We start from the raw sequence: 15,509 nt of genomic DNA, 5'->3' as shown, positions 1-15,509 counted from the left end.
GCTTTGCCCTGTGGGATACATGAGTGGACTGGCGACTGGGGCTCCCCCTATGTACAGCCACGTGGTTACAGCATGTCCCTTCTTACAGAGTTAAAGGCCCTTCGGACCATAGAGAGTCCTAAAGGGCATGGGGGAAATAGAGAGGCTCTGACGCATGCGCCTTGGGCAGCCCGCTATCCCCGCCTCTACGCCGGCTCCGGCCTATAAGAGGGCTGGTCGTTGACGTCAGCTTTCTCTTCCGCCCGCTCTGTCCCCGCCAGCGAGACAGGGCCGCAGCCGCCGCCATTACCGGTCCCCTCCTTTCCTCCACTCCCGGAGAATCCGCCGCCATCCGCAACCATGGTGAGCCATCCGCGCCCCGAGGGCGGCTGGGGGGACGCGGGGGGCCCGGACCCAGGCGGGCCGCTGGTTATGGCCGCCCCCTGGCCGGTATCGATCGACGGGGCGGCCTGGGAAGTGGGGGTGGGGCGGCCTGGGAAGTGGGGGTGGGGCGGCTAGACCCCTAAATACTCCCTCCTCCTCCTTCCCCCCCCCCCCAACACTCCTGGGAACTGTGGGGCCCGGAGCCGGGCGGGGGGAGGAGGGTGTCCTTCCCTTTCCTGGGTGTGGCTTGTGCCAACCAGGGCTGTGCTCCCTAATGGGAAGTGGGGCAATGGGGTGGGGTGGGATGTCTCTTCTCTAGGGGAGATCTGCCCCGGGCCTCTGTTGGAGTGGCCTATGGGGGGACCCCCCGTTCAAGGAGGCCCCTTCCCCAGGGGAGTTCTGGTCGCCTCTCGCCTTGGGGCAGTTGCTCGGAGGGGTCTGCTAGCCTCCCCCTTGGGGCGGGGGGGGGGAGATCAGAGACCTTCCCCCTCTGCAGCGTATGGCTGCGCCATTGGGGAGGGGGTAAGAGGCTCTGTGGCCTGCTAACTCTCCCCAGCCTCCGTGCTGTGCTGAGTGGCGGTGGTAGGCGTGAGCGGGTCCGAGTCTGCAGCGGTAGGCCCAGCGAGGCTGGTTGGCCTCTGCCCTAGAGAGACCGGCTCACCCCAGCCCGGCTCTCCTGTCAGAGGGGTTGGTTTGGTGGAGCCCTGAAGCTGCTGTGCGGCTAGGAGTGATGTGGCGGGGTGGGGGAAGGCAAGTGCCAGGATGATGTTTCTGGTCTCTCCTCTCTGGCCAAAGGGAGGTACTGCAGCCTGGTGGGAGGGCGGGGGGGGAATGTTTCCTGCAGAGAGGTAGTAGCGATTTTATGTAACTCTGCAGTCTGGAGTAAAATCCTAGCTTGGATGCTTGGGTGGCGAAAGAGTGAGCTGATGCGGAAGGTTCTCTCTGAGTGGTATAGGAACAGGAGTGACGGTGATCTTAAGACTGGGATACAGGGGAACTTAATGACCCTAAGAGCCTATTAGGCTTCCAGGGATATTGTCTCCCCCAAGGCAATTAGTAAAAGCCACTGGTTGGGACATTCAGCTAGATGAGAGCACACTGGAAAACTCTGCTGTCTCTGAGTTGCCCTGTAATGTCTGCCGAGCGATCTATTTCAGCGTGGCACTGCTATGTTTGGATTCTTGGAAGAACTTGCTCCTGATCATATAACCTTCTCTTCAAGGTGAACTTCACAGTAGACCAGATTCGGGCCATTATGGACAAAAAGGCCAATATCCGAAACATGTCTGTGATTGCCCATGTAGACCATGGCAAATCCACCTTGACTGACTCCCTGGTGTGCAAAGCTGGTATCATTGCTTCTGCCCGTGCTGGTGAGACCCGTTTCACCGACACGAGAAAAGATGAGCAGGAAAGGTGCATCACTATCAAGTCAACGTAAGTTCCTTCCCTTCAAGCATCCTGGTGTTCAGCTGCTTCTCTTCCTTGAGACATGGTCTGATTACAGGACTGGGACCCAAGAACTCCTGGGTTCTAGTTCTGTTTCTGATACTAAGCGGGGGGGGAAGAAGAAACAACTGCTTAATGAAGTGCTTTGGTTGCCACCAGAGGTTTACTTCCCTGAAACCTAGGGCATTGTGAGTGTTTAAATGTGGTAGGAGTACTGAATATTGGCTTGTACATGGTGCATCAATTAGTACCTCTGTCTTGGTAGTCAAAACAGTAAATTAAAACTTCTAGGTTAAAATGTTCCCTGTTAACGTAGTTAGATGGAGTACTAACTGGAATCCCTGGAGTGGTTGGTTGTTGCATTTCTTTAGCCAGCAACTTAATGGTCTCCAACTTTTATCTGGAGTATGCCGAAGAGCTGCCTGAGCTAAATGTGCTACAAATGCATAGACAAAAATAGAATGCCTTAAAGATGAGCATTCTCATGTAGCACTTCTCTTACGTATCTTTATTTTTCAGAGCGATCTCTCTGTTCTACGAGCTGTCTGAAAATGACTTGGCCTTTATCAAGCAGAGCAAGGATGGTTCTGGTTTCCTAATCAACTTGATTGACTCTCCTGGACACGTAGACTTCTCTTCTGAAGTCACAGCTGCTCTCCGTGTCACTGATGGTGCCCTGGTTGTCGTGGACTGTGTCTCTGGTGAGAACTGGTAGCCACATGTAGATGCATGTTGTATAGAAACAGCAGGCTAGTCCTGCAGTAGTAATCGCCACGGTTCTGCCCCCTCCAGGTGTGTGTGTGCAGACGGAAACTGTGCTGCGACAGGCCATTGCTGAGAGGATCAAGCCTGTCCTGATGATGAACAAGATGGACCGAGCTCTGCTGGAGCTTCAGTTGGAGCCCGAGGAGCTGTACCAGACCTTCCAGCGTATTGTAGAGAATGTCAACGTCATCATTTCCACCTATGGGGAAGGAGAGAGTGGCCCCATGGGAAACATCATGGTAAGGAGAAGAACCAAGGGAATGTGTTCCAAGTGAACAGCTGCCCAAAGTTTTCCCTCGGGTGTTTTGAAAGGCGTCCTTTTCCTTTGAAGCAAGGACCAGTTGTCTTGTGTTCCTCTGGCGGTTACTTCCATTGTAAACGGGCATTGTTGACCCAGAAGAATATTTACTATAATACAGTATGGGTCGTTGGCTTGAAATACAATTGACTTATGATAGTCATGCTTCGGTTTGGATGCACTGAATTACAGGTTTAATTGTACTGCTATCTGACCTACTTAGTGTCAAACCACCCCTCAAATTCCTGGTCAAACTGAAACCCTCACCAGCTACCCTCTTCCACTTGATCAGGTCTTGTATCTCATGCTTCTTCTACCTATGCTGGTATAGGTGGACTCTCCTCTTTAGAGTAGAACGTTCTTCTAGGCACTCTGGTTCCTCAACTATGCCTTGGAGGGTGATACCATGGATCCATAAACAATTATAGGAATTGCATCCCCTTTGAATGGACTAGTATGCATTCATGTAGCAAATTTTTTATCAATTTGCTAGGAGCCCCTTCCAATCTGGGTCTCAAGTATTCTTCTCAGCAGTCAGTCATGAGGCCTTGCAACCAGTTAATAGCCAGTAGCTTTTGTTTGGCCAAGTCTACCTCTTGCACCCAAAGCACTTCACCTTCCCTTTGCTTAATGAAACCATACTCGGAAGTGTGTAGTGGAGCTGGGTTGCCTGCTATTCATCCACTGGGAAGGTACCCTAATCAAATCACTCAGCATAGGCATACGTCTAGTCATGCAACATCTCTGGATCACTAATCAGTGCAGGTAGCTGGTGAAGGCCTGAAGACATTCAGTTAACTAGTGTTTTTTGCTATCCGATTCTCAGTACTAAAGCTGAAATTGAGGTGGTGATTAGTTAACGGTTGCAGCACTATGGAAGGCAGGATTTGCTTATCAGTGGAGCTGCTACAGTTGTGGGGGGGGGGGGGGTCAATACAAACTTCACCTGAGCGCCACTCGTCTGACCTCTTTCAGATTGATCCTGTGCTAGGTACTGTTGGCTTTGGTTCTGGTTTGCACGGCTGGGCTTTCACTCTGAAACAGTTTGCTGAGATGTATGTTGCGAAGTTTGCCGCAAAGGGTGATGGGCAACTGAGTGCTGCTGAGCGTGCCAAGAAGGTAGAGGACATGATGAAGAAGCTGTGGGGAGACAGGTAAGTGACTGGAGCTCCTGGCTCTAGTGCTGCTGATTTGAGCCTGGTCTTGCCCTATCGAGTATTACCTGGGCTACACCTTGAAACTGCTCCCTGGAGCAGTGACCTCCATAACAAGAGTTGGCAGAGCACAGAGGTGGTCTCTAAACTCAGATCAGGCAGTGGTAGGGAGTACCCATATAACACAGCTGTAGATCTCCAGAAAGGGGGAAGACTTGAACTCTCCTGGGCTGGGAGTGAGGAAGCAAAAGTATGGTAGCACCCAAAGGAAGGAATCCTAATTAGGGTAGATGGCTTATTGTGACGACTGCTTCGCAAATCGTTCATGGGAGGGACTTTAATCTAGATACAAGCAGACAAATATTAGGGGATAGGAACAGGAATACACCATACAGGCAGATGTATCTCCATTTTGCTTTGGAAGCAAGTGACTGAAAGTGCATCAAATCTCGGGAAGTAGATGTAAGCTCATCTCAAAACAGGTCTTTGACTTGATAAATCCTTCCCTCCATCCTGAAAGGCCAGCAGAATAAGCAGTCTTAATTAAACAAGATGGAGAAACTGCACCACAGTGCCCTCTGATTTGATTTTTCTAGATATTTTGATCCTGCTTCTGGCAAGTTCAGCAAATCTGCTACCAACCCTGATGGAAAGAAACTGCCCAGGACTTTCTGCCAGCTGATCCTAGACCCCATCTTCAAGGTAACTACCATGGTACTCAGTCTCCTCTTAACTGGCAGTGGTCTGTGCATGATGATGGCAAAATTTCTTCACTTTGACCTGACTTTTGTTTGAAGAAATTTTAAATATCTGACAAGCACAGCTGACCTGTGCAGTAAGGGAAGTTGGGAGAGTTAGTGCTCTCTAGACAAGAAGCTGTTTATAAACCTTCATGTATCTGATCAGCTGACCTACTAATTGGCAGATACAAGGGTTGCTGTTAATAAGACAGTTCAACTGCCATTTACTGGCTCTCCCTGGAGAATGAGTGTGAGCTGCTTTCTCTGTGAACTGGGTCGCTTGATGCTTTCTCCCCTAACTTGGAACTCTTGCTCTAGGTCTTTGATGCAATCATGAACTTCAAGAAAGAGGAGACTGCTAAACTGATTGAGAAACTAGATATCAAACTTGACAGTGAGGATAAAGACAAGGAGGGCAAACCCCTACTGAAGGTAAGAACTGACTGGGCATTGCCTTGGGAAGACCCTTGCAGTTAGCTTTGCCTGTATCAGAGTAGGTTGCTAAGCTACTCTTTCAACACTGGCCTGTTGGGAGATCACCTGTCTGCACAACTTGGATGATAAACTAACGAGTGGGGGCAGTAGTATGAGCACAGATGGGTTTGCCTGAGTCTCATGCCTCCAATCTGCTTTTTCAGGCTGTGATGAGGCGCTGGCTGCCTGCTGGAGAAGCTCTGCTGCAGATGATCACCATCCACCTGCCTTCCCCTGTCACAGCTCAGAAATACCGCTGTGAGCTGCTGTACGAGGGCCCCCCTGATGACGAAGCTGCCATGGGTATGAAGCACTTGTAGTGTGCAGGAGCATAACTGCATTAAGGCTGTAAAATGCCCAGAGCTGCTTGTTTGCTTTTCAACAAGTATACAGCTGGGCTGAAGTTCTTGTAATTACCACACCTGCAGCCTTTCTAATGTGGATCAGACCAGCTTATTAGTGAGCAGCTTTCCTGTGGATAGCTGGGCTAGCTAAGTACCTGGATAGTAGCCAGAGTGTATACTAAAGGCTCAGTCTATATTAATTACAGTGATCTCTTGGCACATGGCTTTTCCTTGCCAGTTGGGCTAGCCAACTACCTGGATGGTAGCCAGCAGGCCAGTGTCAAACTGCTGCATTCTGTCTTAGAGTTGATTACTTTGCTCCAAAATGAAGAGCTCTGGTAGTGGAAGAAAGGACCACAGGTCAGCATTGATGGCTTCTTCTTTCCCAGGTATTAAGAACTGTGACCCCAAAGGGCCCCTGATGATGTACATCTCTAAAATGGTGCCAACCTCAGACAAAGGGCGTTTCTATGCTTTCGGACGTGTCTTTTCTGGTCTCGTCTCTACTGGCTTGAAAGTCAGAATCATGGGACCAAACTACACTCCTGGCAAGAAGGAAGATCTCTACCTGAAACCAATCCAAAGGTCAGTAAAGGCAGGGCTGATATGGATTGATCCCATGTTGAGATTTAATGCCTCATATATTTTTTTTTTTTTTTTTACGATGCAGGTTCCATATTTACTTCTACAGTCCCAGCACTTGGAGTGACAGTTTTAGTAGCTTCCTGATGTTTGCTTGTCTAGTCAGTCCAGAGACCATGCCTTTAGCTTTCCTATGCAAACTTGTCACTTCTAGGCTGGGATCCACTCTCCCTTTCCCACCACAGAAATCCTTTCTAAGGAACCATCCAGATTGACTCAAGTTTTTCTTAACCCAGGACCATTCTTATGATGGGCCGCTACGTTGAACCCATTGAGGACGTGCCTTGTGGTAATATCGTTGGGCTGGTCGGTGTTGACCAGTACCTGGTCAAGACCGGAACAATCACCACCTTTGAGCATGCTCACAACATGAGAGTGATGAAGTTCAGCGTTAGCCCTGTGGTGCGTGTGGCTGTTGAAGCAAAGAACCCAGCTGACCTGCCCAAGCTAGTAGAAGGACTGAAGCGTTTGGCCAAGTCTGACCCTATGGTGCAGGTAAGGGACCTGTGAGGCAACTCTTCAATAGCAGTTGCCTGGGGATCTAGGATATCTGTCAGTCTTGTCCACAAATTGCACATGTAATGATGCAGCCCAGTACCATAGAGGAACCATGTGTTCTCATCGCCCCGAGCTGCAATATTTGAGGGAGTACTGGCGCAGAGCTTCCAAAACTCATCCAAGTGAAAGCCTTCCTTTGGATGAAACCTGTAGCATGCCATGAAAGCATGGGACAGGGATGTAGATCCATTTATTTTTGGTCAAGGCCCAGACTCTAGAGCAGGGGTGGGCAAATTTTTTGGCCCAAAGGCCACATCTGGGAATAGAAATTGTATGGCAGGCCATGAATGCTGCCAAAATTGGGGTGGGTGGGGCTGGGGATGAGGAGTTTAGGGTGCAGGAGGATGCTCTGGGCTGGGACTGAGGGGTTCAGATGGTGGGAGGGGGATCAGTGTTGGGGCACAGGGGGAGGCTCATGCACAGGCTCTGAGCAGTGCTTACCTGAAGCAGCTCCTGGAAGCAGCAGCATCTTCCTTCTCTGGCTCCTACGCAGCCAGGCTGCCCTGTCCACAGGCACTGTCCTTGCAGCTCCCATTGGCTGGGAACCACAGCCAATGGGAGCTGCGGGGGCAGTGTGCAGAGTGGAAACCCCTGGTTGTCCCCATGTGTAGGAGGGGTGGGTCATGCCACTGCTTCCAGGAGCCACATGGATCAGCCCCCAACCTGGCCGCAGCACCAGAGCAGGGCAAGCCGCAAACCCCGCTCCCCAGTGGGAGCTTGAGCCAGATCTGGCCTGTGGGCTGTAGTTTGCGCCCCCCCCCCCCCCGCTCTAGAGAAAATAAAAAAATAACAAATTTGCAGTACATTCAAAAGTACCCATCCATTGGATTTGGCCCATGGTCTGCCTATTGACTGCCCCTGGGTTGGGATCAACTGCAAGCTGTATGTGTAAAGATCCAACATCTCAAGTGACCTTTAACAATATAGACCAGTACACACTGATGCTTTAATGGAGTTCTAGTAAGGAGTCTCTTCTCTCTCTCCTCCCTCCCTCCCCACCCCCCCCATTGCATGACTGGTCTCTTTTCAGTGCATCATTGAAGAGTCTGGAGAGCACATTATTGCTGGTGCAGGAGAGCTGCATTTGGAGATCTGCCTGAAGGATCTGGAAGAGGACCATGCATGTATTCCAATTAAGGTAAATCTGTCATCTTCCGTCTTAAACTAAGCTCAGAAGAACTCAACTGAAGGCTGAGTGGGTGAAATGGCTGCAGATCTAGTCAGTCTGCGAACTCCTGGATTACTGGGAACAGCTACAACTACTGAAGCTGTTTTCATAGTGGGAAAACACATAGTAGCTCTGTAGGTAGCAGATCATGAGGCTGCAGCAAGGTGTGGAATACCCTATCTCCAGCACATGGACTGACCATAGCTGAGAGTCGGGAGTTTCTAACCCAGCTGAGCCACTGACTTCTCCTAATTCTACTTTCATTAGGTGTATATACAAGTTGATAAAATGGGGATGGATGCCTAAAATGTTGTGTACGGAGTAAGTCTCCTACAAAGGGTAGCTGATGTCTACTGCAGCAAACACTTCAGAGTAGTAACAGTTGTCTTGTGTTTCTGACATATTAATGCTGATTGTATCAAGCACAGATTAGCAGGACATCCAGTCTTACACTTCAAAGGCCTCTTATGTGGTTTGTGGGTGTAAAATAGGCTTCATAGCTCAGTTCAGTGACAGTATTACTTTTCCAAATCCTCTGGAACTAACTGGTGACTGGTTGTCTGCAGAAATCTGACCCTGTCGTGTCTTATCGTGAGACAGTCAGTGAGGAATCCAACGTGCTGTGCCTTTCCAAGTCCCCCAACAAGCACAATAGGCTGTACATGAAGGCCCGACCTTTCCCAGATGGATTGGCTGAGGATATCGACAAAGGCGACGTCTCTTCCCGTCAGGAGCTGAAGCAGCGTGCACGCTACCTAGCTGAGAAGTACGAGTGGGATGTCACTGAGGCCCGTAAAATTTGGTGCTTTGGTCCAGATGGCACTGGCCCCAACATCCTGACAGATATCACCAAGGGAGTGCAGTACCTGAATGAAATCAAGGACAGTGTTGTGGCTGGCTTCCAGTGGGCTACTAAGGAGGTAGGTGATAACACATTCCTGTTCCTTCCTGCCTCCCCTTCTTTCTCTCCTCCTCCTCCTCCCCCCACCCCCATCCTAGGTGGAACACCAGTAGGGCAGTTGCCTGTGGGAGGACTGCAATATGGTGCACTAGCATTGACTGGCATATCTTGATGCAGCTGCTAAAATTGCCTTTCATTTATCCCATAAAATAGAGGAGACTCTCTCCATTTAACAAGGGTTCTGATATGCCAGGCCACCAGTAACTCTTGGGAGTATCTTGCTTTGGCATTTGGATGTACAGAATGTTCCATAGGCAAATGTCTGCCCAGTATGAGACACTGACTCTGAGCCGGAGTGGTGGCATCTGTTTCTAGCTCACTGCTGTTAATACAGTTGTCACCTAGCATGCCCCTGCTAGAGAACAGTTTGCAAAGCTCTGCAGGACTTGGTTGGCACTGTCCTGTGTTTGGGACCTGTCCAACAAAAGGTGGCACCTAGTGAAGGGCCTGGGGAATCTCCGCTGGTGGCTGATATCTGGGTTTTGCTCTTTCAGGGAGCTCTGTGTGAGGAGAACATGCGTGGAGTCCGCTTTGATGTGCATGACGTGACCCTGCACGCTGATGCCATTCACCGTGGCGGTGGGCAGATCATCCCCACTGCCAGGAGGTGCCTGTATGCCTGTGTGCTCACTGCTCAGCCACGGCTTATGGAGCCCATCTACCTTGTAGAGATCCAGGTACTTACACTTTGCTTAGCTTTAGATCTAACATTTGCAGTTCTTCAAGCTGCAAACAGCTCTACAATTAAAGGACTGACTTTTTAAGCTTAAGATGGAAAGCAATGCCTGTAATACAAACTTTGTGTACCAGTGTCCAGAACAAGTAGTTGGCGGTATCTATGGTGTCCTGAACAGGAAGCGTGGCCATGTCTTTGAGGAGTCCCAGGTGGCAGGCACTCCCATGTTTGTTGTTAAGGCCTACCTGCCCGTCAACGAGTCTTTTGGTAAGTGACCTTCACATTGTTCTTGCTCCATCTGATTCCTTCTACAAGCCTAAGAACTTCTGTTAGAGCTCCATGGAGCTTGCACTGACCTTTAGAATGTTTAGAGAGAGGTCCTCCCAGCTGATTACTTCCTTCACAGGGTCATGGTGCATGGGCCTAATAGTTACATTCTTCCCTTAACCTCTTCTTCTTTTGATCCTGAACTCTCTCTCCTCCCTCAAGTGATTGGAATACAACAGGGGTTTCTTGGGACTTAAGAGAAATTAGAGTGCATGGTATTTAAGTATTTGGTTTTGCTCTTGGTGACTGAGATAGGAACAGAACCTCATACTCAGATGTGTGCTTCTCTCAACTCTTATCCCAATGGACTTTTTCCTCCATAGGTTTTACAGCTGACTTGAGATCCAACACAGGTGGCCAGGCTTTTCCCCAGTGTGTGTTCGACCACTGGCAGATCCTGCCTGGGGACCCCTTTGACAACACTAGCCGTCCTTGCCAGGTCGTTGCTGAGACCCGCAAACGCAAAGGGCTGAAGGAAGGCATCCCGGCACTAGACAACTTCCTGGACAAATTGTAAAAGCTACCCCCAACACCAGTTTAAAATCACTGTCGTTGGACTCTGAATAAACTAACTAGCATAACATCAAATGCAGCAGGCAACTGTAGACTGCAGTGACCATCTCTTTGCATTATACTTAATCAGTTTCATAGCAATTTTGAGACTTTCAGAAAAACCACATTGATATTCAGCCTTATAGGTTTCTGTGTTGCACATGACTCATTGGGGCCCCACTTGGTGCCATTGTAACTTAAAAACATTTCCACTTGATGCAACTCAAGTTGCCTGGTTCCATATTTATTTGACACATGGGGAAAGATGCTTTCCTCTCTGCAGGGATTGGGCAAAAGGGGCATGGTGGGGGTAAGAGGGCACCTGACTCTTCAAAGGGGGAAAATATAATACCCAACAGCTTGCAAACCAAGCAAAACAGTGTGGTAAGAAGAGGGTTTGCTTGAGTTAATGGCCTCTAGTGTGCGCTTTTTTTGTCTAGGGGAGGGGGATGTGTAAGGGGACGTCTAGTTGGGCAGAAACTCAAAGGCAGGAAGATCTTGTGCAGTGTGATTGTCATCATGAACATCAACAAATGTATTAGTGCCACTGGAATAATAAATTTGATATGGTGATGAGTATTCAGCTGGATTCTTGTTCAGTTTCACTTCATTCCAGGCATAGTCCAGCAAAAAGGAAACCTTCTAGCTCCCCTTCATTAATGATTCAGAGCTGCTAGCCTAGAGTGTCTTCAGGCAAGTAGCATCATCCTGCTCTGATTCCTGGGGGAGAGATGTCCCCAATCATAACTGCTTGTACAGAATGGGCCATGGAAAAAGACTGGCACTGGTAGAGAAATCTGCGTAATTATTGCATGACAGGTCTGCTTGGGCCTCATGGTTATCAGGCCTCTCCATCAGGAAAGTACTTGAAGACTAGACAAATCTGTAGTTACAGGACTAGAACAAATGTTAATCTTTTAACTTCAAGTACAAGAATGCGCAGTTCAATGGCTCACTTAGAAAAGCTAATCAAACCTGGGCCTGTAATTCATGGTTAGCAAGAACTCTGTACGGCAAAGGTGGTGTGGATCCAGTAATGTAGCACTGTGTGGTCCAACCTGAACGGTTTGTTTCTGCCATGGTTGTCAAGAGGTACATCCCTTTCATGCTGTATACAATTCATGGATTGGCTGCTAGCCTTGTATAGCTATTTAATCCTGACGTACAGGGTTTAGGACTCTTCTGTACAAAAAGCTGCACCAGTTTAAAATTGAAATGGCTGCAGCTTTCCTTGTAGCCAAGTCCTTAGTTAAGTGTGCAGAACTGTCTGCTGTGTGTGTGGGGTGAAGTTGTAGCCATGTTGGTCTCAGGATCTTAAAGACAGTGAATAACGTAATGTCTTTTATTAGACCACCTTCTGATGATAAGCTTTTGAGCCACACCAAGCTCTTCTGGGAAACATACTCCCACTGGTGCAGCAAAATGCAAGGTGGAACAGACAGATTAGCCTAAAGCACCCAGAAGGGACCATTCAAGATGATGTGGCCTTTAAACATTCTGAAAAATCTTTTCTGAACCCACCACTTCTGGCCTTCAGATATTCCCCCCCACCCTCTCCTTTCAAACTTATCCAAAGCAAGCTCCCCACTGACCGGGACACAAAGTAGCACCAGACCCTGCCAGAAGTACAGATGCAAAATCTGCAGACATCTGCACTGCTACAATGTTCAACAAAGCTTTCAAGGTTTCACTGCATCCAATGAAGTGAGCTGTAGCTCACAAAAGCTTATGCTCAGATAAATTGGTTAGTCTCTAAGGTGCCACAAGGCCTCCTTTTCTTTTTGCAAATACAGACTAACACGGCTGTTACTCTGAAACCTTTCAAGGTCAATGGATCTTACACATGTCCATCACAATAGGTGGTATACCTCATTCAGCGTGCCAAATGCCTCAATAATGCTAGGTGGCTGAACCCAGACAATCACTATGCTCTTGAATGAACTCCCATAGGAAAACAAGACAAAAACACCTCATCACCTATGGTTAAGGATCTGATTCTGTGACAGAGTTGGTGACTTTTTGGGACCTCTGTGTCATCTTTTTGGGCAGGGCTGGAGCAGCAGTCAGCCACAGAGCAGGGGGCCAAGCTCGGCAGTTTTAAAGAACTCACTGGCAGCCAGCCTTGAGTCCACTGGAGCAGTGGCTCCTGGTCTGCCAGAGCAGTGGCTGGGGTTAGCGCAGGAGTAGTCAGCCCCTTGTGCAGGAGCAGTGATGGGGATGGAGCATCTGCAAGCCCAGCAGTGCTCTGTTCATCCCCCCTGCTGGGTATTTTTAGTCAAAGTCAGGGACAGGTCATAGGCTTCCATGTTTATAGCCCATGACCTGTCACCGACTTTTACTAAAAATAGCCATGACTGAATCCTAACCTTACGTATGGGTGAACGCTTTTCCCTACAAAGCAATCTCTGACCTTTCAGTCCTCATCCAGCTAGAAGCCTGCACAATCCTTTCAAAAGACAAGCCTGGGAGCTTAAATTCGTTCCTTTGCTAGACTAAAAATCATGCACTGACCAGACACTGGCTTTATTGCTTATTACAACAATCTGTGTAACCCACAACTCCCATTTTTTTGTCCTATGACTGCAGTGGTGTTAACAGGCCACTCTGCCTTGAATGGAAGATCTTTTCCAGACCTGAAAAAGAGCTTGGAAAGCTTGTCTCTCTCTTACTAACAGCTGGTCCAATATTACCTCACCTGCCTTGCCTATGTCATCCCTACTGATGCAGCTCCTACTGCTAGCTGTTGGTGGTGTACTGAACTCACATGGTGCTTACCAGCTTCTCCCTGGGCTTATCTTCACTGTGCTGTTAGCGTGAACTAAACTACAATGAGAGTTTTGTCTGTAGCATGATGGCCCTCCATGCTCACCTCTAGCGCAAACTAAGGATGCCTTAAGCTCCAGCTAACTGGCCCATCAGCGCGGCTTAAGTTCAACAGCTGCTGGTGGTCCACCTAGTTCCATGGTGTGGGTGCAGTAGCTTGAGTTACAACTTATCTCCTACCCATCCAATCGGTGTTTTGCGGTCTGCCCACCCCTCCACCACCACTCAAGTGATGCCACGGGTGGAGTGAAGCCAAGTCCCACATCCAAAGGCAAAGGAGCAGCTCTTACTCTTAAGTTTGAATGTTCATAGCATGCCTACATTGCAATAAAACAGAGCTGGCCTATGTCCGCTGACTTGGGCTGGGGTGCGTAAGACTGCAGTGTAGATGTTTGGGCTCCCTGCTCTGCTCCTGAGAGCTGTTAGCCAGCTGCCTCTTAGCACAACTCTACACGAAAGGAGGAGGGCAGTCACCTTCAAGAAAAGGGCTTCAGTGCTGTTAAATAAAATGTGGGATTTGGCTCAGAAATGTCAGGAGGTATCAGGTTTTTTTGGCATTTGAGAAACACGGTCTGTTCAAACATTGCTCTGTCAGCCCAGCACAGAGAGGTGTTTGAAGAAAGAGCAGCCACAGCTCTGTCTGCTGCATTCTGCACAAAGCACCGTGCAAGGGTGAGTGGTCTTTTCTGCCCACCTTGGGAGCATAATATTAAATGTGGGGAATGAAGAGTCCAGGGGCCCTCATGTTGAGCCCAAAGACTCTCAATAAATTGACACACCTGCAGCAAAGGACACTTGCCAGCACAATACCATTGGAAAGGACTTGGAAATCTATGGATGAAAAGCACCAAAAGGTGAAAGTGTTAAAATTACATGTATCTTTCAAGATGGTCCCTGCCCCAAACAGCTTCCAAGCCAGTGCAGCCACCTCTTCCATGGAGGATAGGACATAAAAGGTTACACCAAAATGTAGGAGGGGGAGATTGAAGGACCCATACAGTAAGTGCCATGGGTTCACCCAAGCAGTGCAGACAGGGCCTCTGTTCTTAAATTGTATAGTTATAAATAATGGTTTTAAAATCCACACCGCTGTGACTGACAACCGACATGTCGCTGGCTCCGCCGCCCTGGAACATTGTGGGTGTGGAAAGGCAGGGAGGGACTACTCCGATCTCCCGGCTCAGCAGCTGTTAGACACGGATACACAGCACGCATTGAACTGTGCCTAAAACGCCCAGTGGAGGCTGGGAGTCCAGCCCCACTGCAGCCTGGCGCATGGAGGAGCGTGTCTGTTTGCAAGGGTTAAAACAGACAGAAGCAAGTCCACCTCCTGCGTGTTTTCTGCAGCTGGGTCCCCTGCAGAAGGGGGGTGGTGGTACAGGGCTGGAGGGGAGCCCCCCTCCGCTCCCCTGGAGAAGGGGGGTGGTGGTACAGAGGTGGAGGGGAGCCCACCTCCGCTCCCCTGGAGAAGAGGGGTGTGTGGTATAGGGGTGGGGTGGAGCCCACCTCCCCTCCCCTGGAGAAGGGGGGTGTGGTACGGGGTGGGGGGGAATCTCTCTAGGGCTGGGCCACGTCAGCACATGACGAGGGACAAGGAAGGAAGGGATGTGAGCAGCAGTAGAACTGGGGTGGGGTGGGCAGGGCAGAGGAAACTCTGGAGATGGGGCAGGAGCCGGGCCACAGGGGGCACTAGGAACCCTGGGGACAGGGCGTGGTAGAGTGGGGGGGCATAGGGGAGTCCTGCTGCCTGGCGGGGTGGGGCAGGGATAGGACGGGGGTCCATAGGGGAGCTCTCCGCCCGGGGGGAGGGGCCATGGGGGAGCCCCACCGCCTGTGGGATGGGGCAGGGATAGGACGGGGTCCATAGGGGAGCTCTCCGCCCGGGGGGAGGGGCCATGGGGGAGCCCCACCGCCTGTGGGATGGGGCAGGGATAGGACGGGGGTCCATAGGGGAGCTCTCCGCCCGGGGGGAGGGGCCATGGGGGAGCCCCACCGCCTGTGGGATGGGGCAGGGATAGGACGGGGGTCCATAGGGGAGCTCTCCGCCCGGGGGGAGGGGCCATGGGGGAGCCCCACCGCCTGTGGGATGGGGCAGGGATAGGACGGGGGTCCATAGGGGAGCTCTCCGCCCGGGGGGAGGGGCCATGGGGGAGCCCCACCGCCTGTGGGATGGGGCAGGGATAGGACGGGGGTCCATACATAGGGGAGCTCGCCG

General features: G+C 50.2%; 1 protein-coding gene across 1 annotated transcript; it reads left to right on the top strand.

Moving 5' to 3' along the window:
• Positions 1-211: 211 nt before the first annotated feature.
• On the top strand, positions 212-11,060 carry EEF2 (eukaryotic translation elongation factor 2). The gene is made up of 15 exons (XM_084614868.1): positions 212-342; positions 1,586-1,800; positions 2,332-2,513; positions 2,605-2,816; positions 3,851-4,029; positions 4,626-4,731; positions 5,088-5,201; positions 5,408-5,546; positions 5,977-6,172; positions 6,466-6,724; positions 7,818-7,925; positions 8,522-8,875; positions 9,411-9,593; positions 9,727-9,859; positions 10,243-11,060. The coding sequence occupies exons 1-15, from the start codon at positions 340-342 to the stop codon at positions 10,434-10,436; spliced, it is 2,577 nt and encodes an 858-aa protein (XP_084470994.1). The 5' UTR covers positions 212-339; the 3' UTR covers positions 10,437-11,060.
• Positions 11,061-15,509: the final 4,449 nt, after the last annotated feature.

Source organism: Lepidochelys olivacea (assembly GCF_965140295.1).
Source record: "Lepidochelys olivacea isolate rLepOli2 genome assembly, chromosome: 25".
Classification (NCBI taxonomy): Eukaryota; Metazoa; Chordata; order Testudines; family Cheloniidae; genus Lepidochelys; species Lepidochelys olivacea.
This window is presented reverse-complemented; position numbering and strand designations above follow the sequence as displayed.